At 41.0% G+C, this 26,235-nt stretch overlaps 1 protein-coding gene across 1 annotated transcript in view; it reads left to right on the top strand.

Annotated features, from left to right (window-relative positions):
• NELL1 (neural EGFL like 1) overlaps window positions 1–26,235 on the top strand; it is a 298,502-nt gene that overhangs the window by 19,640 nt on the left and 252,627 nt on the right. The window contains exons 3-4 of the mRNA XM_075048228.1: window positions 8,205–8,355; window positions 23,621–23,791. Of these exons, the coding sequence (XP_074904329.1) occupies window positions 8,205–8,355; window positions 23,621–23,791 (322 nt within the window). The remainder of the gene's footprint in view (window positions 1–8,204; window positions 8,356–23,620; window positions 23,792–26,235) is intronic.

Below are 26,235 nucleotides of genomic sequence, written 5' to 3'. Positions count from 1 at the left end.
AGCTGATAAAGCAAACAAAGGACTTAGACTCCCAACAACAACTTAATTAACATGAGTGTGGTCATTCAAGCTAGTGCTCTAGTCAGGCCAATTTTTAAGAAGTGAAGAGTCCGACATTAAGCCACTAAATCAACTAAATTATTGGTTGGGGAGAAACTGTGATTTGATAAGTAGTCTCTGTTTGATTTCTTTAGTGACTCAAAATTCTGCTGTCCCTGGCATCTGGAGTTTTAGGATTGGGTTTGCAATAGCTTCTTGAAAGGAATGAAATATATATATAATTTTAAATGCTAGATTAATTTTGTTGGGAGAGACCTAGTTGTAAACTAGTTTACAAACATGTATATCAAAATGACAGCAATATATGAACACATACTGCCAGGGTAGTTTTGCATCATACAAAAGGAGAGTTTACATTGAATTACACTATTTTTCCACCTTCTCTAGCAGAACTGCTTTTGCTGTATAGTCATGGGAACTTACCTTTGTAACATTAGCTATTCACCCTGGTAATTGCTCTATCCTCTAATTTAATGAAAACCCATTAAACCGAAACAATAATTAAAATGAGACATCATCTCTGTAGGAGGTTTGCATATTAAAATCACCAAGCATTTCACTGCAGACGGATCTTATTCTTGAGAAACGGTGTTTGAAGCAACATGTAAAAAGTGATTTATAATGAATAATCGTCATTTAGAAAGCTGTGCTGTTGAACATGATTTCCTACTGTTTATTACTAACTCCGAGTGGAGCTAGCAAGGCAAGAGCATTTACAATGCCTTTTCGTACCGGTGAGAATACCTAGAAGCAGAGATGCGCTTGTGAGAAAACATCGTGCCCTCTTTGGTCCTCCCCGGTAGCGTAGTTTTTAAGAGAAGGGTGAGGCGTTTTCCCTCCTCTCTCTGGGTTTCTGGCAGGTACGACAGGCGGCGCTGGTCCCCTCTGTTCCAGTGCAGGGGGCCACAAGAGAGCAGAATGAGGCCGGCTCAGCACCTTAATGTAAGCTTGTGCTTATTTTCCCTTGGCGGTACCCCCACGGCTTGCTAAACCCCGTGCTTTAGCCTGGCTTGGCAGCAGGGTAGGCGAGTGCCGGGCACGGTGAATGAATTTGGGTCTGCGCTTAGGGGATGTCTAGGTATGCTGCTACTTGGCTGGCGCGTCTCTGCAGAGCGGTGTGGGCTGTCTCGAGCCTTGGTGCTGATAGCCAAATTGAGCGCCCAAAGTGCTCTGAGGGATATACGTGGCTCTGTGCCTATTCCTGTGACAGAAGCGTGTTGTTTGCTTATAAGGAGAAATTTGTGTGAATTTTCTCCCCGCAGCTTAAAATAAAAAATTGGTGCTATCTGCAGATAACTGCATTTTGCCCTCGCTAGGCAGGGAGGGACAACTACCTGAAGCGTTTCCCTGCTTGGCAGTGAAATGACTTCTTTTTGGCGACTATTCCCACGGTTGGTGTTAGCGTCCTTCTGTGAACTTTTGGAGCTGCTTGTGACTTGTGTGGACTGAGGAGTGGTTTTAGAGGAGCAGGAAGGAGTGGGCGTCTATCAGCGGTAGTGCTTTGGGTTGTTGTTTTGTGGTAGTTTTTTTTTTTTTTTGGACCAGTTCTTCAAAAGGTGATTTGTGGGACCAATGTGCAGAAAGGGGTCTGTGCACTGGATCCCATTTGGACTCAGAGGCTTTGAAGAAGCACCTGCCTTCAGTGCGCAAGAAGGGTTTTGTGGTGCTGTTGTGTGTTTTCATCCTGAGCAACTTTAGAAACTGTCTACCCTGATAGTTGCTAGTTTCAGATCCTTCTTCTGCTCTTGGTTCCATTTCCGGAAAGCTGATGACTTAAAAAAATGGGGCACTGTTTTTTGGTGGTGTTTTGTTTGTTTGTTTGTTTTTTTAATAGATATTTCAGTTTAATTGGATTTTGCCTACAGCAAGGTAAAAACCAATATGCTGCAATATTCGATTCTTTAATTGCTGTAGCTGAAATCCAGATTCTCTGTTGTCGCAGGGTTAATATCTATTTGCTTGTCCAGAGTGACGGTGCAAAGGTTCTTCTGAAAGCATGCTGAAACAAATAGCTTTAAAATGATTGAAGGTACCAATGAAGCAATGTGTTCTGCAGTACGTTTTCTGCCAAAGTAAGGAAGTAAAAGGAAAAGGTATTCAAGCAGGCTAGTGAATGATGAAACATACCTGTTGCTTCAGAAAACATGGGTTGATTTGGAACTGAATTTTAGTATTTTTCCTCGAGTGGAAGCATCTGTTAAAGAAAAATGATTGCCCAGATGGATTGGGATTCAGCTTGTAAGAACCGGTGCACATTTTTCATTGCTTAAAATTCCAGCCCAAATGGTCATGTACTTCCCTTTGTACTGTGGATTGTTGACACTGTCATCAAAATAAGTTTGGCAAGAACTTTGTCTGCTTTCTTTGCATTATCCTTTTCTTTCTCTAACTCATTTTGTCTGCTTCTGTGTGGTGATAATTTTCTCACACTCTCTCTAATGCAGCTGAAGCCAACTTCTCCCTTTCTTATTCGGTGCCTCTAATGTGTTCTGGGCTATGCGTGGCAAAAGCCTGAGGTTTTAATTTTTAGTTGCCAGAGCTGCTGATGCACAGAGCAGTGGATCCACACAGGAAGATGTGTCTTAAGGGCCTAAATCAAATTTGTAAGGATTGATACTAGTCCTGAGTTATTGTACCCTCTTAATTCCATTTGTCATGTAGGGTTACTGCGTACCAAAATACCTGTACATTTAATATGTACGGGTAAAGCTTGCCCTGATGTCATTGGCCCCAGAGCAGCGTTACCGTTCATCTGGACCAGTGTTACAATGAAGTGAAAACAAACCCATGGTAAAATAAAAATTTGAGACTTATTCTGAAGGTGCTGAAAGCGAGTATTGTGAGTAGTCGCAGTCACGGGTAAGATTTATCAAGGTGGCTAAGCGTGGAAGAGCTTGCTGCAGCTAAGCAGGGTGCTGTGTGCTTCCTCTGCAGATCCTGGCCAGACACGCTGTGGTGCTGAGCCCCTGCGTGAGTGTAGCCCTGGGTGCTGGCTCCTCTTGTAGCTCGGCTTGGTAGGGCTGTGCTGGTCAGGGGCTGAATGGGCTCCTGTGGGACAAGGGAGCGGGAGAAGGCAAGGTGGCATCCCTGGGAACGGGGGAGATGGCGCCGGGCAGGGAAATGTGGGATGGCAGCGGCTAAATGGGTTTGGCTGTCCTGGGAAACTGCAGCATTGCTTTGTGTTTGGTCCTTCTTCCTCGGACCTGCGGTCTAAAAAAAGGAATTAAAATCAAGCAACAAATACGCTCTCACTCTGACATAGGTGTGTCTTCTGCTTCTCTGTTTTGCTGAAGGTGGAAAGTTGCCTTGACTTGATGCTCTGAGATGATTTGTATCTGTTGTACTTTCAAATAACTGTGTATGCTTGCTTTTCTTGCTTGTTTAATTTTAGAAACACTTTGGTATGTTTAAAAACCCTCTCCAGACAGTCAGTATTTCAAATTAAGAAAATATAATCACATAGAAGGGCATGTGAAAGTCGTATCTATGTTTATTTATTTATTTATTTTGCTGAGATTGCATTATCATTCAAGTGTGAAGCGATGTTTCACTGAAGATTACTGTATAAACCTATATTGTTCTATATTATGTAGGAAATACGACATTTCATTACAAGCAGACAGTTATTTTTATAGAGAGCATAAAAAGTATTTTCCCTTTCAGGCACCTGCGGTGAGGGGGTGTATGTATTCTCAATTTTTCTTTTTTTGAAGTGTGAAACCTTCAACCTGAAAATAGAAAGCTCTTATTCTAAATGGATCGTACTCCCAGTTCATTTTTATGGTACTTTGTGCAGAAATCGAGCAAAACACAAACAGATGACATACCCAGTGATCGCGCAGTATGAGGAGGGCCACTGCCAGAGAGGCGCAGGAGGGCTCTCCCGTGGGGCACAGGAGCTGGGGTGACGCTGTGCCGGCTGGGCCATGCCCTCAATGAGGCCTCGTGCGGCTCCTTCCCAGCGTTCGGGCCCCAGGTTGCGAGCCCAGGGCTGTGCTCAGCACCCTGACAGGCTTATCATCTCCGAAACGCCGGCTCGTGTGCCCCGTGGGTCCTCGCGAGCCTTGGTGGGCTCTTCAGCTTACAAGTCCAGCCGCCAGCTCTTGGGTCACATTTGCTATCTTGCTGCTGAATTGCTGGAAACTCCCCTTGTTGTAGTTGCTGAGATTGAGTTAGGAAGAACAGCGTTTCCTGAGACATTTCAGCATCTGCAAGGATGTTTTCAGTTGTCTAGTGGTAGGGGGTGTTCCTAGGCACTGGTACCTCCTCAGACTGGTAATGAGTAGATCTACTCCAAAGAAATAGCACCATACTCTAGACGTGTATTCATTTTGAAAAGTCTAGTTGTGTAACTTTGTAAGAATTGTACGTGTGTTGCAAAGCGGTATGTAAATACTGCTCGTTATCTAGTAGTTTGAACCCAAGATTCTGGAATTTTACAGAATCATAGAATGGGTTGGAAGGAACCTGAAAGATCATCTAGTTCCAACCCCCCTGCAGTAGGCAGGGACACCTGCCACTAGACCAGCTTGCTCCAAGCCCCATCCGACCTGGCCTTGAACACTGCCAGGGATGGCGCAGCCACAGCTTCTGCGGGCAACCTGTTCCAGGGCCTCAGCACCCTCACAGCAAAGAACTTCTTCCTTGTATCTCATCTAAATCTACCCTCTTTCAGTTTAAAGCCATTACCACTTGTCCTGTCACTACAGGCCCTTGGAAGAAGGCCCTCTCCAGCTTTCTTGTAGGCCCCTTCAGGTACTGGAAGGCTGCTATACGGTCTCCCCGGAGCCTTCTCTTCTCCAGGCTGAACAACCCCAACTCTCTCAGCCTGTCTTCACAAGGGAGGTGCTCCAGCCCTCTGATCATCTTCATGGCCCTCCTCTGGACTCGCTCCAAGACATCCATGTCCTTCTTACGTTGGGGGTCCCAGAGCTGAACGCAGTACTCCAGGTGGTGTCTCACATGGAGTAGTGAGAATAGAGCGGAGTAGAGGGGGAGAATCACCTCCCTCGACCTGCTGATCACGCTTCTTTTGATGCAGCCCAGGATATGGTTGGCTTTCTGGGCTGCAAATGCACATTGTTGAGTCACGTTGAGCTTCTCATCAACCAAAACCCCCAAGTCCTTCTCCTCAGGGTTGCTCTCAATCCACTCATCGCCCAGCCTGTATTGGTGCTTGGGATTGTCCTAAGCCACGTGCAGGGCCTTGCACCTGGCCTTGTCGAACCTCGTGAGGTTCTCACGAGCCCACCTCTCAAGCCTGTTGAGGTTGCTCTGGATGGCATCCCTTTGCTCAAGCACGTCGACTGCACCACGCAGCTTGGTGTTGTCGGCAAACTTGCTGAGGTTGCACTCAATCCCACGGTCTGTGTCACCAACAAGGGAGTTAAACAGCGCCGGTCCCAATACTGATCCCTGAGGAACGCCACTCGTCACTGGTTTCTACTTGGACATTGAGCCCTTGACCACAACTCTTTGAGTGCTACCGTCTAGCCAGTTCCTTATCCACCGAGTGGTCAATCCATCAAATCCACGTATCGCTGCTTTAGAGACAAGTATGTCGTCTGGGACAGTGTCAAACGCTTTGCACAAGTCTAGGTAGGTGACGTCCGTTGCTGTTCCCTTATCCACCAACACTGTAACCCCGTCACAGAAGGCCACCAGATTTGTCAGGCACAGTTTGCCTTTGGTGAAGCCTTGTTGGCTGTTTGTTGGCTTGTTGGCTTGTTTTCCATGTGCCTTAGCGTAGTTTCCAGGAGGATCTGCTCCATGATCTTGCTGGGCACAGAGGTGAGACTGACTGGCCTGTAGTTCCCCAGATCTTCCTTTTTTCTCTTTTTAAAAATGGGGGTTATGTTTCCTCCATAATTTCATTATCTATACATACAATGATTTTAATCAACAGAGAATGAATGTAAGGTATTGCACATGGTTTTGCTGTATTCATGACTATGGAGAGGTGGTAGAATATAATGCAATATTTAAAATTATGTTTCTAACTGGAGTAGTCAATGCATTGATTATTCATTCATGATTCCAACTAGAGAATCCTATATTTTTGTTTAAATTTTGGTGGATAGATGGCAGGATGTGGCTTTATATCTGGGTCCCCCCATAATGAGAAAATGCTGGACTTCGCAAGGCTTGACTGAAGTTTTAACATATATGTTCCACTCGGAGCACTGCCTGTGCTTTCATGTGAAATAATTTCTGAAAGCTTTGATAAGTCGTATTTTATTTCTGGCAATACAAAATTTTGTAAGATATTAAGGTTCTTAACCTTCAAAACAAGGATAACTATCTTCCAACTGTCAGCTCTTGAACATTTTATCTCTTGAGTCTTACTTGTGCCTTGGAACTTAGTACCAGTGGATTGTCTGTCTGTGTAGATAGCAAACTGGATATTGGAGAGCTTACTGGTATATGGGATAAATAGTTTTGTGTCTCCTGCGTCAGCTTTTTTTAAAGAAACTAGATAGTATTTATGACCAGTAATAACACCTGCTAGGTGAAGATAATGATACAGATAATGAAATCTTGCAGGTAAAGACAAAATCTGCTCTTCTGTGCTGCATTGTTTATTCCTCCATTCCCCTTTCTGATGGCAGTGGAAGCGATTTCTGTTCTTTGAAGCTTTATCCTCTGTTATGATAAAAGTGGCGTTGGACAGACAAATAGCTTGATGCTGTAAAGTGGGCATTGTATTTATTTATCAGGTGAATTTGAGCCTCTGGCAAAGATTTTTAAATGATGACTAGTGATTTTTGATGTCTAATTTGCAGTACTTTTTAGAGGTGAGGTTTTCAGTGTTAGGCATTTGGAGTGCGTAGGCTCATTTGGAGGGCTTTAAGCTGCACAGGAAAAATTGGGGCACCCAATTACAATACATGCTTGAATACTTTTTCCTTGGAGTTTAGTTTCAGTCCATGGCATTCCCTCAGTAGTTGCATTTCTGAGTTTCAGGCTGTTTTTCAAGCCAGTCTCTCCTCTTTCTGTCTGCAAAGCCTCATTTAATGACACAATGTTGGTTGTGTGTTTTTTTTTTTTTTTTTTTTCTGCAGTGAAATTCTGAATTGTAAATCTCATCACTCCTTTGTGTGTTACAGCATTCATGCTGGGTGAGATTATCAGGACTCAGTAGAGTTACATGGTTTTCCACCAGCTGAGAATTTGTGCTGGCATTTCTGGCTTCAAAGTAAACCTTTCGAAAGGAAGCACACCGGGCTTCTAATTGGTTGTGACATCCAGGAACGGCAAGTAGCACAGGTCTTGCAAATGTGTGACAAAGGCCCAGCGTGAGAGACATGGCAAGGGGTAGGAAGGTGAAATGCCGTGATTTCTTCCTTTTGTCATTAATCATCTTTTGGAGTGATGATATATTGTGAATAAAAGGATGAGATAAAAATGAATGAGGTGGGAGATGGCGCATTTGAATCTTAGAAGATCAAGTATGAGAAGGCATGCTGCCGCTTGGACATCAGCAGGATTAGTGAGACTGAAATATTTCTGCATCTGCCTGGTCAGACTGTAGTTTAATAAATATTGTATGAGCTGTCACGCTTTGCTTGTTTAAACTGAGAAATCCCTGAAACGATAGTGGATTGCGAGTGTGTTTTGTATTTATTTCTCAGGCAGAAGCACAGCCGTATAGCATTATTAGCAATAATACATCTCTGCCTTACACGGCGCAAGGACAGGTTTCCTCTGATGTACGATGGAGAGGTGGTAACGGAGTCAGTGGTAAAAACTGAAATTGGAGCTTGGTGAATTATGTTGGGAGAGGCAATACCTGAGATTTCTCAGAATTTAGGAGCCTATTTATCTGACTGCAGCACACCTTATTTACAGCAACTTAATCTGCTCACAGCAGACACAAACGGCTCAGCATCCTGTTAAAAATTCTGTCAGAAAATCAGTAGCTGACCAGTTGTGAACTTGTCAAAGTGACAAGTGGGCATGCTGACAGAGATGGCACTTGGGTTTTTTCATTGAACAAATGCAGTGGTGGAGCATGGTAGATGACTCTCAAAAATGAAAAATATTGATGGGAAAATGAAAAATGTAGTCTGAATCTTTCTGACTTAGCATTTTTACCGGAGTGTTGTTTCTCTCTTTTCTTCTTTTTTTTAAAATACAATTTTTAGATATAGAAAGAGAAATCCACGCAGCTCCCCATGTGAGCGAGAAGTTAATTCAGCTCTTCCGGAATAAAAGTGAGTTCACGTTTCTGGCCACAGTGCAACAGAAGGCATCGACTTCTGGAGTTATACTGTCCATCCGAGAATTAGAGCACAGGTAAGAGGAAATTGTTTCTGTCTTGCAGCAGTAGCAACTTAAAAGATACTGAGCGCTCAGGGGTCCGTTTTGAGAATGTGTTGAAATAGTAGGTGTAAAGTCTGACATGCAAGTTAAAGCCTTTCTTCGTAGTTTGCGATTTGCTACTTTTTGCTAGTTGTTTTTTTGTTATAGGAGGAATGCATTATTTATGTATCTTGGTCCGTAAAATAATTTAACTTGAACAGAAAGATCAAAACCAATGTAGTATAGACACAATGCGCTTTGGAAGTTACAGACCTTGTAATGCAATTTCCCCTACTAGTTTATCATATGCATTTTGGAGTTTGCTTTTTCATAAAAGTTAAACTTACGTGTTTCCTGCTTCACTATGTTTTATAACATTTTAATATATTTTCTCTTTTGAGATTCAGTAATTAAGCTATTAAGCAGTAAAGCTACTTGTGCTTCTGTATGGTGACGTGTATTTTTTCTTCCTGGCATAAATACAGTATACTCTTATTTCGTGTGTGTGTCTTCCCCCCCCCCCCCCCCCCCTTTTTTTTTTTTGTTGTCAGTGTAGGAGGAAAAAAAGAGGTCTCTTTCATTAGCTATGATAGTGGCAGACATCAGTTTATTAAAAAAGCGTACCTTGTATTATGGCCCATAATACAATTCCAGTGATGTTTTGACGTTTGAAAGTGTGTGTTGTGTCATGTAGGGGTCGGCGTTCGGAAGATCTCGCGTTGTCACGGAAAGTTAGAGGGTTAGTCGCAGCCTTGTGATGTACCTGTAACCCCACCTCCCCTTGTTAGTATAAAAGGAATTAACTGCGCAATAAAAGGCGGAAGTTGGCGCTCACACTGTGTGTGTTATCTGTCTCTTTCCCTGGTCCGGGCGACCAGTGATCTAAGCGTGGCACCTTGATATGTAGCGAATGCTACAGTGTCAAACAGTCTCCTACTTGTAACTTTGTGAATGCTTTTTTCATAATTTCTTAGGGCTCCAAGGACCTTTGTATCTAGTCTGACTTTCTGTTGTAATACAAGTATAGGATGTTCTTTGGTTGCTCCCATTTCAAATCTAGTACCAGTCATTCTGCAGCATTTCTTTTAGGGGAAAAAAAAATTAATTCTATTGGTATTTAATTTTGTTAGTCATGTACAGGATACACAACTGTTAGCCCAATTTCTTACCTTTTGCTGAGAAGGGAGAAGGCAGAGGCTTTATTATGACCAAATCATCAACGATGGCTTTTGCCAGTGCAACAGCAGAGATATCTGGACGAGGATAGTTAAGGGGAGGATATTGCTACTTGCTTATTGTATCACCATACTTTTCTGTCACTTCTACTTTCTTATTGGTCTCTTTACTTTATTCCTTCCTTCATTTTTCAGGCCATTGCCTCGATACATAAGAATATTGTTTTACGTTACGCAGGGATCCGTCCCTCCAACTTTTCCTGTTTTCCTCTGTTTTCCACTCTATCATTCCTTTTGTCATTTGCTTTTTAATTCCTCCAAGCTTTTCCAGGCCATTGTAGCTGTCTGAAGTCATGGTTAACGGGATCAGTTTGCCATGTTAAGGGATATTTTTTTGCTGTTGTTGTTTTTTTGTCTTTTTTGAGAAAGAGGACGTTGAGGATAGCCATTGACAGAGGAACACTGTCACATGTAGGGACACATGCCTGCACTTGGCAAAATCCAAGGTCAACCTAGACAGGCAGTGATGATTACACAATGCAAGGCACGTGGATTTTTAGATAGGGCCCCTTCTGAATTTAGCTGCTTAACTCCTCTATCTTGACGGGCAGGGACGGAGGCTCATAGAGAGATGTGCTATGCAGGGGTAATCTTGATTGAACAAAATAGGCTGCTGATGTCCTTCTTGGCACTGAGGTTATCTCTAGTATTGCAGATTAATAGACATCTGTTTAAAAATATATGTAGTCGAAGGATTGGGTGCTAGTCTCACTTAAACCTTTGTAGTTCTGTGTGTTAACTGAGGTAGTTTCAGGCTGCGTAGCTCTGTAAGAGCAGAAACAGGCATATGCAGTGTTGCTAATGACTGCTGTTACATTCTGAGTGTCAGATGGATTACTGCAATTAGCTGCTTTTTCCGGACTCATTGTGTATCACTTAAAACAGAGTCACTGTTTGTTTCTCTAGTTTCTTAAGTTGCTGCTTGGACCTTGATAAGGGCAGTGCTTTCAAACCCTTTGGTCTGCGATGACAGAAATTAATAAAGTGGATGATGGTGGAGAAAATACTTTTTAACATTGAGGAGTAGAGAGCAAAGATTTGGGGCACTACTGAAGAGGACCTTGCTTACGTTATGATCAATGTAATAGCAAAACTTTTGGCTTGATATTTTTTTGATGCTCTAACTGCTCAGGTCACTCTAGTCTTTTTAACTTTGCATGTGAACTGAAGTGGGTGCAGGCCCTTGACACAGGGGAAGCCTTTTCTAAATTGTTGCTCCTACTAAGCTTTTGATAATTATCGTGGTTCTGTTCTGGTCACATCCAGGTTTTTTGTCAAGCTTTTTTCAGCATTCCACGTGTCTATGAAAACAGACAATGCAAAGAGAATAGTAGGAAGCATCATTATGTTTCAGCATGATTAACACCTATGGGAACAAGTATAAGGGTACATTTATTACCTAACCGTCATAGTTTTTGATTATGGAAAAGCCAATCATTTTTTTTAACTTACCAGCATACCAAAAGTGGCAAAGTTAAAAGTTCGAGACTTCAGAACGTGCGGGAGGTCAACAACATCTGAATAAAAGAAGCTGTGTTATCTTTAGATATAAGAGTTCATATCTTTATGGGAGGTGTCTTTTTTGTTACACATAGATTTAATAGTTGACAAATAGGTTTTATTCCAAGCAACAAAAAGTTGTGTGTATATGTACGTTTACACACACACACACGCGCATATTTATGTGTATATATATTCTAAGTTACGTATGCCAGCATAACAGCATAACTAGTTCGAAAGGCAGTTTTGCGTGATGTGTGTAGTGGAGCTGATTGCCATAAAGTAGTAAGACATAGAATGCTTGGTTTATATTTAATTTCTCTAGTAAATCGTAGCAGGATTTTATTTTCTGTTAATGGCATGGAACTCTGAAACTAAAGGTATTAAAATAAGATGGACACAACTTTTCTTGAAGTCAGTAATTGAGATATGATGTTTTGTTATACTAAATGGATATTTTGCAACAATTACTGTTAATTTATATCATCAGTTGATGCACGAGATTTCTACTACAATGATGATAAATGCATCTTTGTTAATATTTTATCATGTTGAATCAGCTTAATGATGATAAAGACTTTGTTTTCATGATCCAAATGTATTAAAATACAGCTTGGAAAATGGAAGGCTTAATTAACACAGATTAAGTCTAATTGAACAGTCTGATAGTATGTGCAGACTGTGTACATAGTTATCTGGCATACAGTGGTAAATCTGAAGATTATAATTTTTTTCCTAAATTATAGATAACAAAATGTGATACAAGATGGACAAATATGTTACTTGGGGATGCAGGAGGCGGCAACTATTTTCTTTGTTGCAGGCTTATGCTAGCCAGTTCTTCCTAGATCTTTGTGAGCTATTTTGCTCACAACCTTTGACTCTTCAGACCACCAAGATGCTTGGAAAAGGCCGTCAAGATATTTAAAATACCATGCATAACGAGTCCTTATTTCAACAGTGATTTAATATGGTTTCATCTGAAGTTGTCTGCCTGCTCCTTACCTGCTTTGGCTTTGCATGGTCCAAAGCCCAAGAACATAAATTAGATGGAGTCAGCGATGCCTTTGTGCTCTTTGGTTGGAGGTATATTGATGGTTCCTTCCCACTGCTGGCCAAGATCAGTATCTGGAGAAATCTGTCAAGGATGTTGAGGTACCCATGTTAACGTTCTTTGAAACACGGGCTTTCGCCAAAGGAGCCGACTGATTTCCTGACTAGTCTGGGGCACAATTTAAAAGCAACTGACTGCTGTAATATTTTCTTTTCTTGGTGATGTGAAAATTGTGCCTCCAAAAAAAAAAAAACCACCCCAAAAAAACAAACAAAAAAAAAATTAGGCATAAACTCTTCCTGTACTTTGTCTATAAAACCAATGAATTACAGTGAGTGGGAAAGGAAAGCATTTGTGTATTTCGAATGCATTCTAAGGGTTTTGGTGCTTGGAAATGACGGATGTAAGGCACCTGGAAAAGAGTGGCGAGCATTCTTTTGGTGAGTGATTACCCCACTGATTAGCTTATAACGTTTTCAAATCATTTAGTGCCCAAACTTTCCATAATGACCTTTTAATTGCTTGGCATTTTTCTGGAGGTAGCCAGCGCTGAACCACTACTTGTTCGGGTCTAAGCATGGTAGACTTAAGGTATCAAGAATTATTGAGTGTGAAATGATTTTTCTGCTAACGTACAAATCTGAACCTCCTCAGATCACGTGAGTAGCACAAGTACGTGTCACCTGGGACTCTGGTACTTACCTGAAAGGAACTAAGGGGAAGTACAATCTTTACATTATGTTACACATAACAGGTAGCTGGCTGCCGAGCTGTCATCTGGTCACGACGTGGGAGGTGGTAACTCTGGATCAGGTTTTCTAATCTTTCATCAGGCAAAATTCCCTTTGACTTTTTGAAAGTAACCTGTTGGGTATTTGCTTGCTCTGTAACAAGCTGCCGTACAAAAAAAAAAAGATTTTCTTCTTAACCATTGGTTTATTTTTGCAGAAAGCAGAGAAATTGGGCATTGTAATGCAGAATATGCAAAACTAAACTACTAAGCAGAGGAGCCATTATCCATTAATTACCCATAAGAAATAGGATAATACCCTGATTGACCTTTTCCTCAAGGTCTCCTTATGTGCATTTTTCAAGGTCCCAGAGTCTTGTCCCCCCTGCCGCCCTGCCCTTCCCAAAGAAGTCACTGTTGCTTTTGTTACTCTTACTAGTTACTAAAGAGGCAGGATGAAAAGCTGTTTTGTAAAATGCCAAGTTGCTTATTCTTCCCTACTGTTTTGTGTGTCCCCCGTGTCTGTCTTCTCTGTTTGCTTCACGTTTATTAGTACTAACTGTCTATCTGTGTATTGTCATTCTTTCTGAAGAGTGTTTCAAAATGGGATAGAACTAGGGAGCAAGTAGTAAGATTAATGTTTCTAAGATTTTCTTACAAGGAGCACTAAAATCTTTATTCTAAATTTTCTGAGGTTTTTTTCAGTTTTTCTTTCTTTGTTTTTATGCTTAGAACTTGTGTCTAGGACCTGAACTTCAGAAAATTTATCCCCCATCAACTATTTGGAAAGTTGTAAGCTAGTTGTACTGATGTGGTGAAATGGTTTTGCCGAGTGGAGAATTTGGCTTTTCGCCGTGTACCGGCAAGCTGTGCTGATCTAAATATTCAGGGGGATTCTGATAAATGTCTCTGGCTCATAGTGAAAGATTTTTATTCCTAGCAAGTCAGTTTTGGGTAGGGAGGGGAAACAGGCATGAGACTCTAGTACATTATTGATTACTTCCCCGCAGTGACACCGTGAACAGCTTCTGAGACTGTTGAGGGGTAGATGGAAAACTGTGTGTTCACAAGTAACAGTTGGAAGGCTACCAGGCCATAATATGTTTGATTAAAACACAAAAGGGTAACAAGCTAGTTAAATTAAACACTGAAACCTAATTAATGAAAAGAAAGCTATGCAAGTGACTTCTGACCCTAGTTGTAAACCTGGAAGATAGGATTTACTCTATGCTACATTTTAGATTATTCTCCGCAAGATGTGTATATGCATATGGGATTCCGAGATGCGCAGTATTCAAAAAGGGAAGGAAAAACTCTGCAAATGTATCCATTAACCTTTTTCTTTTAGGGTAAAGGTCACATCTTCATTAATATTTATACGTAGAATTGCTAAACTGGAAAGCTGTACAGAGAATATAAAGATCCAGCCTTACTTCTGTCCCTGAATGAGGTGATGTGAAATATGTGAGGCATCTACACACCTTTTTTTTTTTTTTCTTCCATAGTGGAACAAGCAGGTGAACTTCGTTTCTTCCAGATTTTTTTTCTTTTTCTGAATTTTTCTTCCCAAAAGGTCTTTCGAGATGCAAATGCAAATAGAATTGGGCCCACCTGTTTCCGTGTGGGGGGTTAAAGTATGCAAAAGAGCAAAGTGAAGAAGAACTGTTATATTCTATACATCTTCCACCGATTTAAGTGCTGTGAAAGAGGGGTTAGTGCTTGAGGAGCTACCTTCCACCTTGTGGCTCCCTGCTGAGAGCAGGTGTTTTATGTACACTAGGCTGACAATTGTTGTCTCTCTGCAGCATTAACATGCTGCTGATAAGCAGCTGTTGAAACACATTGATTGGACCTTGTTGGCAATTGGAGCAGAATGGCTGACAGTTTGAAATGCTTTAAAACTGAATTTGGACAGTGCAGAAACGTTGTGGTCAGCCAGGAGCAGGATGTGCGGGTCCCCCAGGAGTCTTCTCCAGCATGCTGAGTTAATTCTGTTTGCTTGTTTTATGACCCTCTGATACAGGCAGAGCGCTGAAATGTCTCAAACTTACACTGAAGGCAACTTTCTGAAAACTGTGTCCGCTGAATTTGGGCTGCTCGTTAAGAACCCAACTCTCCTAGTTAATAAGATGGTTAGATGTTTGCAACATGTTACTCATAAACGGTCATTTGCTTGGTTGGATGTTAGGCTGGGTGTTGTGTCTGGTTTTTGGGTTTTGTTTGCAGTTCAGTAATGATGCCGGTGGTGTTTCCTTGCCCGAGGTACTGCCTTCTGAAAGGGAGGAGGGTGGCAGAGCCTGCCCTCATGCCCGTGGAAGGCTGCCAGCGCTCAGGTGGCAGTGGAGAGGGAAGGAGGGGAAGGAGGAGGTCTACAGGGCAGGTGGAGACTGAGGGTGTCCGGAGAGAAGCAGGGAGCAGACATGTGGCTGGGCCTTGAGAGAGTGGAAAGAAAAAGATTTTTTTGCTGGTAATCTAGCAGAAATGTGTGGAATTTGTCATAAGAAATCACTGAAAACTGCTGAATTCAAGAGTGAGATCAGAGGGAAGAACCTTTCTTGTAAGGACACAGCAATTAGGGTAATTTGTTTTCAAATATTGTAGTTTGACTCAGGCGGCAGACCTCGTTAGTTTAAAAGGCTACGTTATCCTCTTTTGTTTTATTAAAATCTGGTATTTAGAGATTGTGGATTTGTGGATCCCCTGAGCTGAGTTCTCGCTGCAGTGATGAGCGTGAGGGGGGGAACGGAGTGGACTGGGGCTATGCTCTGCTTTGGTTACAGCTCTGCTGGGGGCTCTGTGGTCACACTGGCAGCTCCAGGCTTCTGCGTACCCACAATGATCCCTGAGCTAATGCCAGCTTGGACTCCCAGGTTAGCCTTAAAAAAACCAACAGCACCCATTCAGAAAGTCTTCAGATGCAAATGCTTTGTGGACTGCGAATGGTCCACTGGTGCCCTGGGGAAACTAACCTTTAGTCAAGGTTTGTGGGTGATGAGCCCTTCAAGGACTATTTCAGGGTGTAACTGTGGATTGCATTCCTTGCTAGAGTTACAGTCATAGTGTGAGTAAGTGTGACTTGGTTTTGGAGCGGTGATATGTAAAGAAATGATTCTTTTCTTTTGTCAGGTTACTTTTCTGTCAGACTAGTTTGTTGGGTTGACAAACCTTATTGCAACTGAATGGCTAAATCTGATGCAGAGGATGAGGTAGGAATAAGCAGGCAGGAGAGTGAGGCCATCTCTTTCAGGAGTGGTTACACTAGACTGCATCCCAAACTATGAGATGAGCCTCTGCTTTTTGTGAGGGAATAAAATCAAATTTCTCTGATTACTTGGCAGCTTCTTGCAGGTACCTACCTTTAGTAGAGATGTCTTGGTTCTTATAGGTGTTTGTGTCTATATGTCTATGAGGACAGTGGCTTTTTGTTTTGTTTTGCTTTGTTCTGTTTTTGTTTTAGATGCTCAGGAGTCATGACTTCACCTTACTTCAGATGATAGACTCTCTTCTGTCCTGCTGACTGTGCCAGCTCTGAAGCCTGCTAAGATGCTGTACTATTTTTAGGTGCAATGTGGTACTACCTACTTGGTTTACTATGAATAGGAGAGAGACCGGGTCTTTTTCAGATAGTAGACAGGTAGCAGCCACAGTGAAGAAAGATTTTTAGACATATGAAATGGAAACGAAAATGCTTAAGGTCAATCCTTACAACACATGCCATGAAAATGAGTAGCTGCTTTGTACCAGCTCTGACTCCAGCTGTCTTTTAGCTGGCAGGCGGACGTCGGGGTTACTTTTTTTTTCTTTATATGATCAAAGAAGAAAGTAAATTTGTATTTGGATGACCTTTGCCTAGTCACAGGTACACAAATGCATATTTTGAGCATCATAAATGCTCAATGCCTTGCAGCCTGCGTGCCCAGCTGCCATGTAGAAGATTTGTAGAACAAAAGACAAAATGTTTGTTATAGAAAATGTCAGTGTGGGTGTTTTTGTTGCTAAATGCTTCAAGCTAGGCTGATATAACATGATTCCTGTTGTCCTTGGAGTGGTCTGAATGGAAAAAATGAAGTTGTTTAATTGACTGGATTTAGTTCCTTTCGTTTGAAATGAAAGGACACAGATGTTTGAAAGAATCCTGTTCAGGTAGCCAACAGCACAGTGAAATTGAACTTCCAGGCTTTTACCTGAGAGGTTTGAAAGAATTTAGTATTAAGTTTTGGCTTATTTTGGATTTGCTTGCGTAGGAGGTATACTTTTGGAATACAGTAGGTGATGATAGAGTCTTTGTCTGTGCAACATGTGGGATTCAGCTTTTGCATTTTCTTTTGTAGAAAGTTAATCTGATTTTTCAGCAAGATACCTTCGTTGTCACAGATGATCCTTCTTCTATTCACAACACCTTTTGTGCTACCCGACGTCAGTCCGATTTTGCTCATCAGCTTGAATGATATCAGTACGTAATCTCTGCCACAGTAGTAAGTCTTTAATCACTCCTAAATGAAGATTTGCCACGTGTGGTTTTGCTGTGCAGGCTCTCAATCTGTCCGTATTTAAACTAGCTATAAAAAAGTAGCTTTCTATGGTTTGTAGGTATGCATATGTAGCAGAGGACTAGATCTGTACTCTTGAGCGTGTAAGAGCATTTCTTCAAAATCCAGTGTTTGACAATGCGTAATGCTTCAGAGCTTGGGATCTTACCCTGTCACTTTATAGTAACTAGGATACAAGAACAGTGCCTGTGGAAGCAACTGAAATATTTGCCTTGACAGCTGTAACTTGTTCTGGTTTTGCATCCATACAGAACTGTGGTGACAACTGCAAGGTGAGTGTTTACTTCTGTTTGAAGAGATGCATCTCTTGTTTCAGAGGCACTGCTTTTGCTCTCTATGGCTTCATCGTCGGTGGTGATGGTCTTGGGCACGTGTCTGCCAGTTTATCTGCAGCAGAGTGAACCCAGTGCCTGCTCTGGGCCTGACTTGCTTTTCACCGGGGAGCGTTAGAACAAGATCTCAGTTACTTTCATGTTGCTGTCCAGGCTGAGCCGCTTGGCAGCACGACCAAAATAACAACGTGCTGTGTGTACCACTGTGCACACGGACTCAATTAGTGGTAAGGAACAGTGAAAGGCCAAAACTGTAATGATCTGTGATTCATCACAGAATCTCTGTAGATTGAAAATCCTGAAATCTGTGTGATAATGGATGCAGATTTGTTGGCTGTTTGTCTCCGAATACATCAAGAAGTGTTTCTGCGAAGATGCTAAAGCACAGTCTTGCCTGAAGCCATTTTTTGTCATTAAACATAATTAAATGTTCTGATATTCTGCTTGGCACGATGCTCTTGGAAATGAAAAAGCTATGCATGCAAACATGGCCAAATAGGCAAATTGTGCAGAAGCTTCTCGAACTTCTAGCTGATGACATCGAACGGGCTGGTCTGTGAACTTTCCTTGAATTTGTTTTGCTATAAAAAAAAATATAAGAAAGTGTGTCTTGACCATACTGACAGAACTTTCCAGAAACTTCTGTTCAGTAACAGCCTCATTCTTCTTATGGCAGCGATTTTTTCCAGCAGTTGAGAGACCTGACATCGTAGTGTTGCTGCAGCATGTGCAAGGTGAACGGTGCTTCCAACCTTGAACTCCCGTGGTTTTGTGACCCTCTCCCACACAATGTTAAGCAGATGCACAAGTGTTTTGACTAGATGGCAACCCCAAGTTTGTACATATTCGCAGGGATGCCATCTGTGCCTGCTGCCTTGCCCTGGGACATCTGTTCAGTAGCTCTAAGAGCATCTGCTGTAAGTGCTGGTGCTGCTCCTTCAAAGAGGCTGTGGGGCTTCATTTGGCACTTGATCAGGGATGACGGAAGTTGTAAAATCGGAATGCTAGCTCGGCTTTATTTATGTTTGAACGTGATAAAGGGGAAGATTTCCAGAACTGAATGCAAAAAGTAGTTTTGCTTTAGTTCTTAGAGCTCTTATTGGAGCATTTAGTCAGTATTGTGCTTACCAGATGGTGCCCTGTCTTCATTGTAGTATATTTTAGTGTCTCGTAATAGGTGTTAGCATCATAAAGATCAGAACAAGAAGTGATGTATGCATTAAAGATATTCAGAAGGACATATATCCCAGAGCTCTTTTTGGGGTCGTGTCTTATTTGGGGTCTGTGAGCCCTCCCTCCTTTGGCCACTTCCACAACCTGACAGCGGTAAAATTTTTGAATGGAACGTGGTGGTGTTTGTCACAGGTTAAGATCGCTACTGTGGTAGATACGATGAATAGATGAATGTGTTTCTTTAATGCAGATGGTGGATTAAGCCAGCTCACCTTGTAGAAAAACTTTGGTTTTTTTCTGCTTCAGGTGTCTTACATGATCTTATTTATTGTTGATAATGACTTTTTCAATTTTTTTTGTCATTACATCCACAGCAGCTCTTTCCAACTTACGGTATACTTTTAGACACCTTTTTCTCCTGATCCGGAAGTGAAGTGAGCTGTCAAATGCACAGTTAAATATTCACTATGGTTGTGACTAAAAGGAAAAGAAGAGCAAGCATTAAACATCACGGAGTCAGGCGTTATCCTCTTATAACAATATTTGTGTGCGAGGTACATAGGGGTCGCAAAAGTTGTCAGAAAGAATTGTAAAACATCTTGAGTGGATTGTGGAATAATATTGTCTTTCTGTAAAGCACGTTGCACGATCTTAAAATATCCCAACTTCTTTGATGACCATAAAATTGATCTCAATTTAGCAACATGTTTTTCTTTCTTTTTTCTCTTATACATTGGGATTTGAATGAGACGCTGCAGACAGACCTATAAAAAGAATTTGAATTCTATAATTGTATAAAAGAAGTCAGCAGTAGCTTACGTGCTTAGCAAATATGAAAATTCTAGTAGTGGGAAAATTTCAGCCAAGGTCATATTGTATTGCTCTTCCATAAACAGAGGGCTTTCTTAATACATGTGTTCTTAGAATTTCATCTGTCAAAGTGCATGTTAATTTGACCATGTCTGTTAAAAAAAAAAAAAAAATCCTCATCGAGAAATAACAAATAAAACAAGAAACCCATCACTTGATGCTAACAAGTTGACAAGTAGATTACTGTTTCACATCTCTCTTACTTGGAAAAGGTCTTGGGGAGGGTAGCAAGGGGCTAACTATAGCGGCAGGTTGACACACAGAGATATCTTAGACCCATTCCAGTCAGGCTTCATGCAGATATGATGCAGAAACAGAATGAGTTGTAATACTCGGGGATCTCCCTTGGGCTTTTGATATAGATCTCATGGCAACATTGAAAGTTCACACTTGTCTGTGGATGATACATTTATTCAGACAGTCACAGATGCTGCAGTCTTTCAGCAACCCTGACTTGTTCTGTTCCTGTTTCCTTCTTCCTTGCAAAATACTGGGAAGTACCTACAGAAAGACACACTTGATAGAAATTTGTTCATTTTCTTGCCTCTTTTATGGTAGCTTCTGTTAATTTCCCCCTGTTGTTTACCTGTTGTTTTGTAGTAGATAAAAACTTGTGCAATGGCACGTCAAGTCCAAGATGAGACGGATATTAAAAAAAAAACCAACAAAACCATGTATTTTCTCTGGCTTTACTAATTATTTTCTCACAGGTTGATGACTTCTTGCCTAAGCTTATGTTTTTCCACTCATTTGTGTTCCATTCCACAATTTGCAGATTAGAACTTGAACGCGGAGCAGGTGCATTCATTTCCAGTAGTGAATGGCCTTTATGTCATTGCTTTTGAAGAGGCTTTCCTCCAGTGTCTGGTGGGAGGAGGAAAGAAAAGATGACGTTTGCTATTGAGAAAGCTATTGGCACGTGAATTATATTCTAGTAGAGAAAAGACAACTACGTCTTCTGAATGGTTAACACAGTGAAGTGTGTGTGTAATCAAGATCTCGCTGTAAATTTGTGCATCTTCAAAAAAAACCCCACCAAACCCCAATGGAAGAGTGTTGGTTTATATTGCCTTGCATTTTTTAAATACTTGAGATAGCTATAAGTTGGGCTAATCTAGCCAGCTTCCGCTGTTGGGTTTGGGTTTTTGTTGGCTGTTGTTTACTGATGTCTGTCTGAGCGTTACTGCTTCTGATTTGCACTTGTTGAAAAATGTTGAAAAAATAGGTGCAGAATTTGTCTGCTGTCATCCTCCTTTCCTGTCACTCAAGAGGTAAAATGTGTTTTATACAGTCCTGTGGCACTTAGCAGTGCATTAGGTGTACATGTATAAAAAGGTTAGCACTGGCTATTAAAGTAAATTTTAACTAGTCACTTCTGTGTTCTACAAATTAGTCAGGACATTGACAACAAACTCGTTGCCTAAGCAACAAGCTGTTTTTAGTCCTGAAGTAACTATTGACACTAAGGCTTGTCAGATGAGAAACTACGTTGCTTTGCAGTTCCCTGTGCTGTTCAAATAATAGAGCATACATGTGATTAAGTACACTGACCTTTCCAGGGCTGGACTGTTGCCTTTTTATTAACAAACAAAATATTGTGTGGTAAGCGATTAGCTCCGTGGCTATCGGCGATTATGAAGAATGACTGCACGAAGTGATGTGCTTCCTGCAACAGGAGCTTGTCTTGCTCTTGGGCTCTTAAGTTTCTATGATCAACCTTGTAAATATATACATATTTATACAAATACTTTGTGTGTGAGACAGATACTGGAGTGTTATGTAGCTCTCCCTCATTTTTTTTGAAATTTTCTGCCTCATTGCTGTTTATTTGAACAAGAGAGAAAGAGAGTCTCGTTAGCGACTTCCTTTTGTGCTCGGATGACAGATGACAATTACGAAACGTTTAACTTCGTATGTATGACGTCACTGACGGTACTTGTCCTAGCGCTGTCCTGGCTTGGAAACAGCAGCAGCACTATCTTCTGTATATTGACTGTGCTGTTAACTGAGCAGCAAAATAAAAGAATGAAAAAATCCTCTCCAGATTTCTTATGAGTGTAACTTAGGTATTTTAATGGGGGAGGGTGGGGTGATGGTAGCAGTTAATCAACATTCTGCTCTACCGTTTAGAAAAATCCTGTTTCTCTGCCCTCCTTGAGCCTTTATGTGTATGAAACAGGCCAGCTCCTTCTCAACACCAGCCTTTCTTATTTTTTCCACTGTGTACTGCATGTATTTTATTTGTACTTGTGCCTGCTCTGTTTTTATTCAGTTTTGGTTTTGCCTTTATCTGCTTGTGTTTTTTAATTTGTCACTTGAGTCTTTGATTCGGGTGTCGTGATGATGCTCAGAAGTTACATGAAAAATGTAATGGCAAGGCATTGGCAGGACGGAGGAGGGCTTGAGTTTCTCTTTTGGTCGAGATTTACTGTCTTGGTGTTCCCTTTCCCAGCCTGTTGTGATCTTTTGCACGTGTTCCCAGCAAGAGTTTTATCTCATAAGTAAGTACTTCCGAAAGAACTCCGTTTTTCAGTTATGTTCTAAAAAGCCTACGCTTCACTGGTAAGAGCTATTCTTGATGAAGTGTATGCACTTCACGTAACACTTGCGCACACCGGCTGTTGAGGTCTGTGTACAGCGAAGCAGCGTAAAAGGCTCGTGCAAAAATGAAAATCAGCACCTGAGTATTTATTATTTTGTGTTGCATTTTTTTTTTTTTTTGGAAGCGGGTTTTGTTACTGGGTGTGGTGGTTTGGGTTTTTTTGGTTTTTTTTTACCCCAAACTAGCACTGGTCTTTCAACTGCCATGTTAAATTGGTGTTGTCCAGTAGGGAAAAACATGACACTGTGGAGGTAGATGGGGATAGGGACTAGCTGGGCAACCTAACATCTGCACTTAGTTGTAGTTATTTCTACTATAAAAGGAGGTCTGCATCTTCTTTCTGTATGCAGGGCTTCATTTTAGCAGGAAAAAAGAGAGCCTTGATTTGATACGCTATAAATACTCTGATCTGAGGTCCAAGAGAAGGCTTCGCTATTTACGCTGTCAATGTGCTACCACCTGGAAGGGCAAAATTCACCCTAGAAAAAGAATTGGCTCCCCCCGCTGGCATGAAGCCAGTTAATAGCTGTACTTTGTTAGCGCTCCCATGACTGGGACAACTGTCTGAAGGTTTTGACTGTTTGATTGTTTATACTAGGTGTTGAGACACCTAATCCAGCCAGGAGGTTTTGTTCCCTTGTAAAGCTGAACAATTACAGCTGTAACAATAAAAGTCAGAAAATGAGTTAAGCGCGATTGCATGTAGGGGAGTCCTAAAAGTAAACAGTTTTTTAAAAAGTGGATATGCAAATAGTAAAAACAAATTTAATGATTACCAAGTGGTTTCTTACCTTAATGGCTTTTTGTTTGTTTGTTGGTAATGATATGTACAGTTCTTTATTTTTGCATTTCCCACAAATCTTGTGTTCATGCAAAACATTGTGGTGAAAAGAATGATTGTTTTCTTGTAGTTGAACCGGTTCTATGGGTAAAAAGAGGAATTCAGTTTCAATGACTGTCAAATGGTGTTTTGAACATGAGCTGTTTTTGTGTAACTGATACTGCTATTTTTGTGATGCACTGAATGTATAGTCTTGTCTCTCCACCTCTTTTTAAAAATGAACTGGTAGATAATTCATGCTGAGTAACCTCTTCAGATTGTGACCTTCCATGTGGTGTTTGCTTAAAGAAGTTTATGAATTAAGAAGAAAGTGACAGAAGCAATGAATAAACCAAAAAATGGAACTGATTCTTCTTCATGTTTTAAATACAGCTATTTTGAACTGGAGAGCAGTGGCCTACGGGATGAGATTAGATATCACTACAGGTTTAATGGGAAGTCAAGAACAGAGGTGTTCCCCTACCGTCTGGCAGATGGACAGTGGCATAAGATTGCCGTGTCACTTAGCGCATCCCACCTTCTGCTCCACGTGGACTGCAACAGGTAAGAAAATCTGTGCAGTAATTTATATTTCTTTAAAAAATGCTCTCTACTTACACACAGGAATAAAATTGGAAAAGGAGAAATTTTTTCTGCATATCTAATTTAAAAAGCATCGTAAACTGCCATGGGACAAGAAAAAGAAAACAAAGCATTAAAATGAAACAATTCATTGTGATTATGAACAAATGTGGGAAAGGTTGATTGCTGACTGGGGACTATTAAATGCATCTCTGTAGTTTAGGCACTAGCTGATGTTACGTTTGACTGTGATTGCATTTAAGTGTGATGGATTGGTGTGCAGTCTGTTCTGTTGTGAACTGCTTCACTCAGCATACCTGAAATCTTGAAGAATAGATGGATGTGTCAGAGGCATTTTAATTTTATTTTACATAATCAAGCAATGCACTTTTTACTGATTTTCCACCCGCTGCCCCACTTGGAAACTTCTGAGAAACCTGGAAGCTTCTTTTTGCGTGTCTAGAACTGGTGCTTTTTGTTTTCTGAAGGGTATTCTGTCTGTCATTGCACTTTTTTCCCTTTAAAAGTTGTGAAGACTGCAAGATGGCAGATTGTCAGGATTTCAAGGAATAAAAAGGAGCAAACCTAGACTCTTTCTTCCCTTGGAACGTGATCTCACAATGTATTGAAGACTTCGGCTTTTGCTAACTTAGTGGTTGATGAGGAAACTCAGAAAACTTGAAATTTGGACCTTGAAAATAGTCTTTAGGAATGAGGAAAATAAATCATTACTTTCGTGTCTTCTTGCAGTGAAACTAATATAAAAATATCCTTTGCCTTCAGTGAGAGGATCGGCATGTGCGTTTTGGAATTGTGGCACTTAAATGGATAGGGTGATGGTAGCGGATATTTTTTTCCTGAAGTCTTCGTTTTGTTCAGGCTGGCAGAATAAAGTTATATGAATATTAGAGGAGTATGCAGTTATTGGAACATTTGAAAAAGTTTAAATTTTGACCAAAGGATGTATGAGATACTGTTTTGAGAAGATTACAGTAATTTTCCGCAACTGCATTAACTACTGACAGTAAAAATCTAATCTGAAGCAAGGTTGCTTATTGAATCCTTTTCTCTGGACCCTAGAAGCAATTAAATGTTTACAGCAATTTTAATTTAATTAAGGCATGAAATCTACAATTTGTAAAGATTGTCTTCATTTCAGTCGTCTGATTTATTTATCTTACCATTTGTTTATCTGTTATATTATTTGCTTACAATAGAATACTTTTTTGTTTATTGACATACTGGGTTTTGGAACAGGTTCTTTATTATCTGTTATGATTTTTTTTTTCTTTTTTTTTTCTTGGTATGAACAGCAAATGTGTTTTAGGAAGACCCTTTTTAGCAGATTGTTTAGCTGGCTGCCTTCTTGCACGCAATGTGAAAGGAAGACAACACGACATGCCTGCCTGGTGAAGAGGTCTATCCAGGGACGAGAGAGCTGCAGAGAGTCATGGTTGTGACCTGATTTTCTTTATAGCAACAGGCAGCAATAGATAAATACAATTACAGAATGAGCTGTGCTGTCATATGAGGTGATAAATGTGTATAGCTGTCTCTGCCAGGTAGCCCTAAACAGGGCTGATGCGTCTAAGAGCGTCCCTTAAGGTGGTACATCTCGGCTGCTCCCAGCATAAATCCATACCTAAATGTCTCTATTTGGTTGTGTGTTTGTGGTATTTTACAACAACTCCTGTGGGAAAGTAATGGGAATAGTTCTGAAAGCATGACTTGAGGGTAGATGACAGTACAAGTTTAAATGAGGGGGGAAAAAAAAAAAAGAAAAAAAGGAAGTCTTTAAGTTCCTGACTCAGCTGTAGCATCTCTGTTCAGTTAATTAAAGAATTTTGTGAATGTTGGTGTTATAGTTTCCTTTATTACATCTTAACCCCTTACATCTATGCACTCAGAAGAGTCGTCAGCATCTTGTTCATCTTTGCACTAGCATTTCCTGATGACACCGCAGTAAATGTCAAAAGATGTGAAAATGAAGAGCAAGCCGATGAGGGGTACTTCTGAGCACTACTGAAAATCCTAAGCCTTCCTCATATTAGTGTTAGGAAAGCTGCAGCTGAAAGTGTGCACTGAAAGAGATGTAGACTTACATGTAAATGTCACCATTTTAGGCTTGTGTGGTGTCAGGAGCTCTCAGCGGAGTTCAGGATGTCTAATGAGAAGTGATGCTTCTGCAGACTTAATTGAACAAGTAAGTCACAGGGAAAGAGAATACGACTGCAGTCAATAGATTGACCTGTCCCGTCTCCTGCAGAGATTCGGTGTCATCAGAACAGGAATTTAGCTTGAAGTGTACCTATCTAGTTAAAGAAGTTCTGTGCTTTTTACTTACTGTTCTTTCCCCTCTAAAAAACCCAAAAAAGGCAAAAAGGAAAAAAAAAATTACCAGCAAAATTAATCCCTTTAATTCCTAC

The sequence above is a fragment of the Buteo buteo genome, chromosome 16 (genome assembly GCF_964188355.1).
Source record: "Buteo buteo chromosome 16, bButBut1.hap1.1, whole genome shotgun sequence".
NCBI classification, from domain to species: Eukaryota; Metazoa; Chordata; class Aves; order Accipitriformes; family Accipitridae; genus Buteo; species Buteo buteo.
This window is presented reverse-complemented; position numbering and strand designations above follow the sequence as displayed.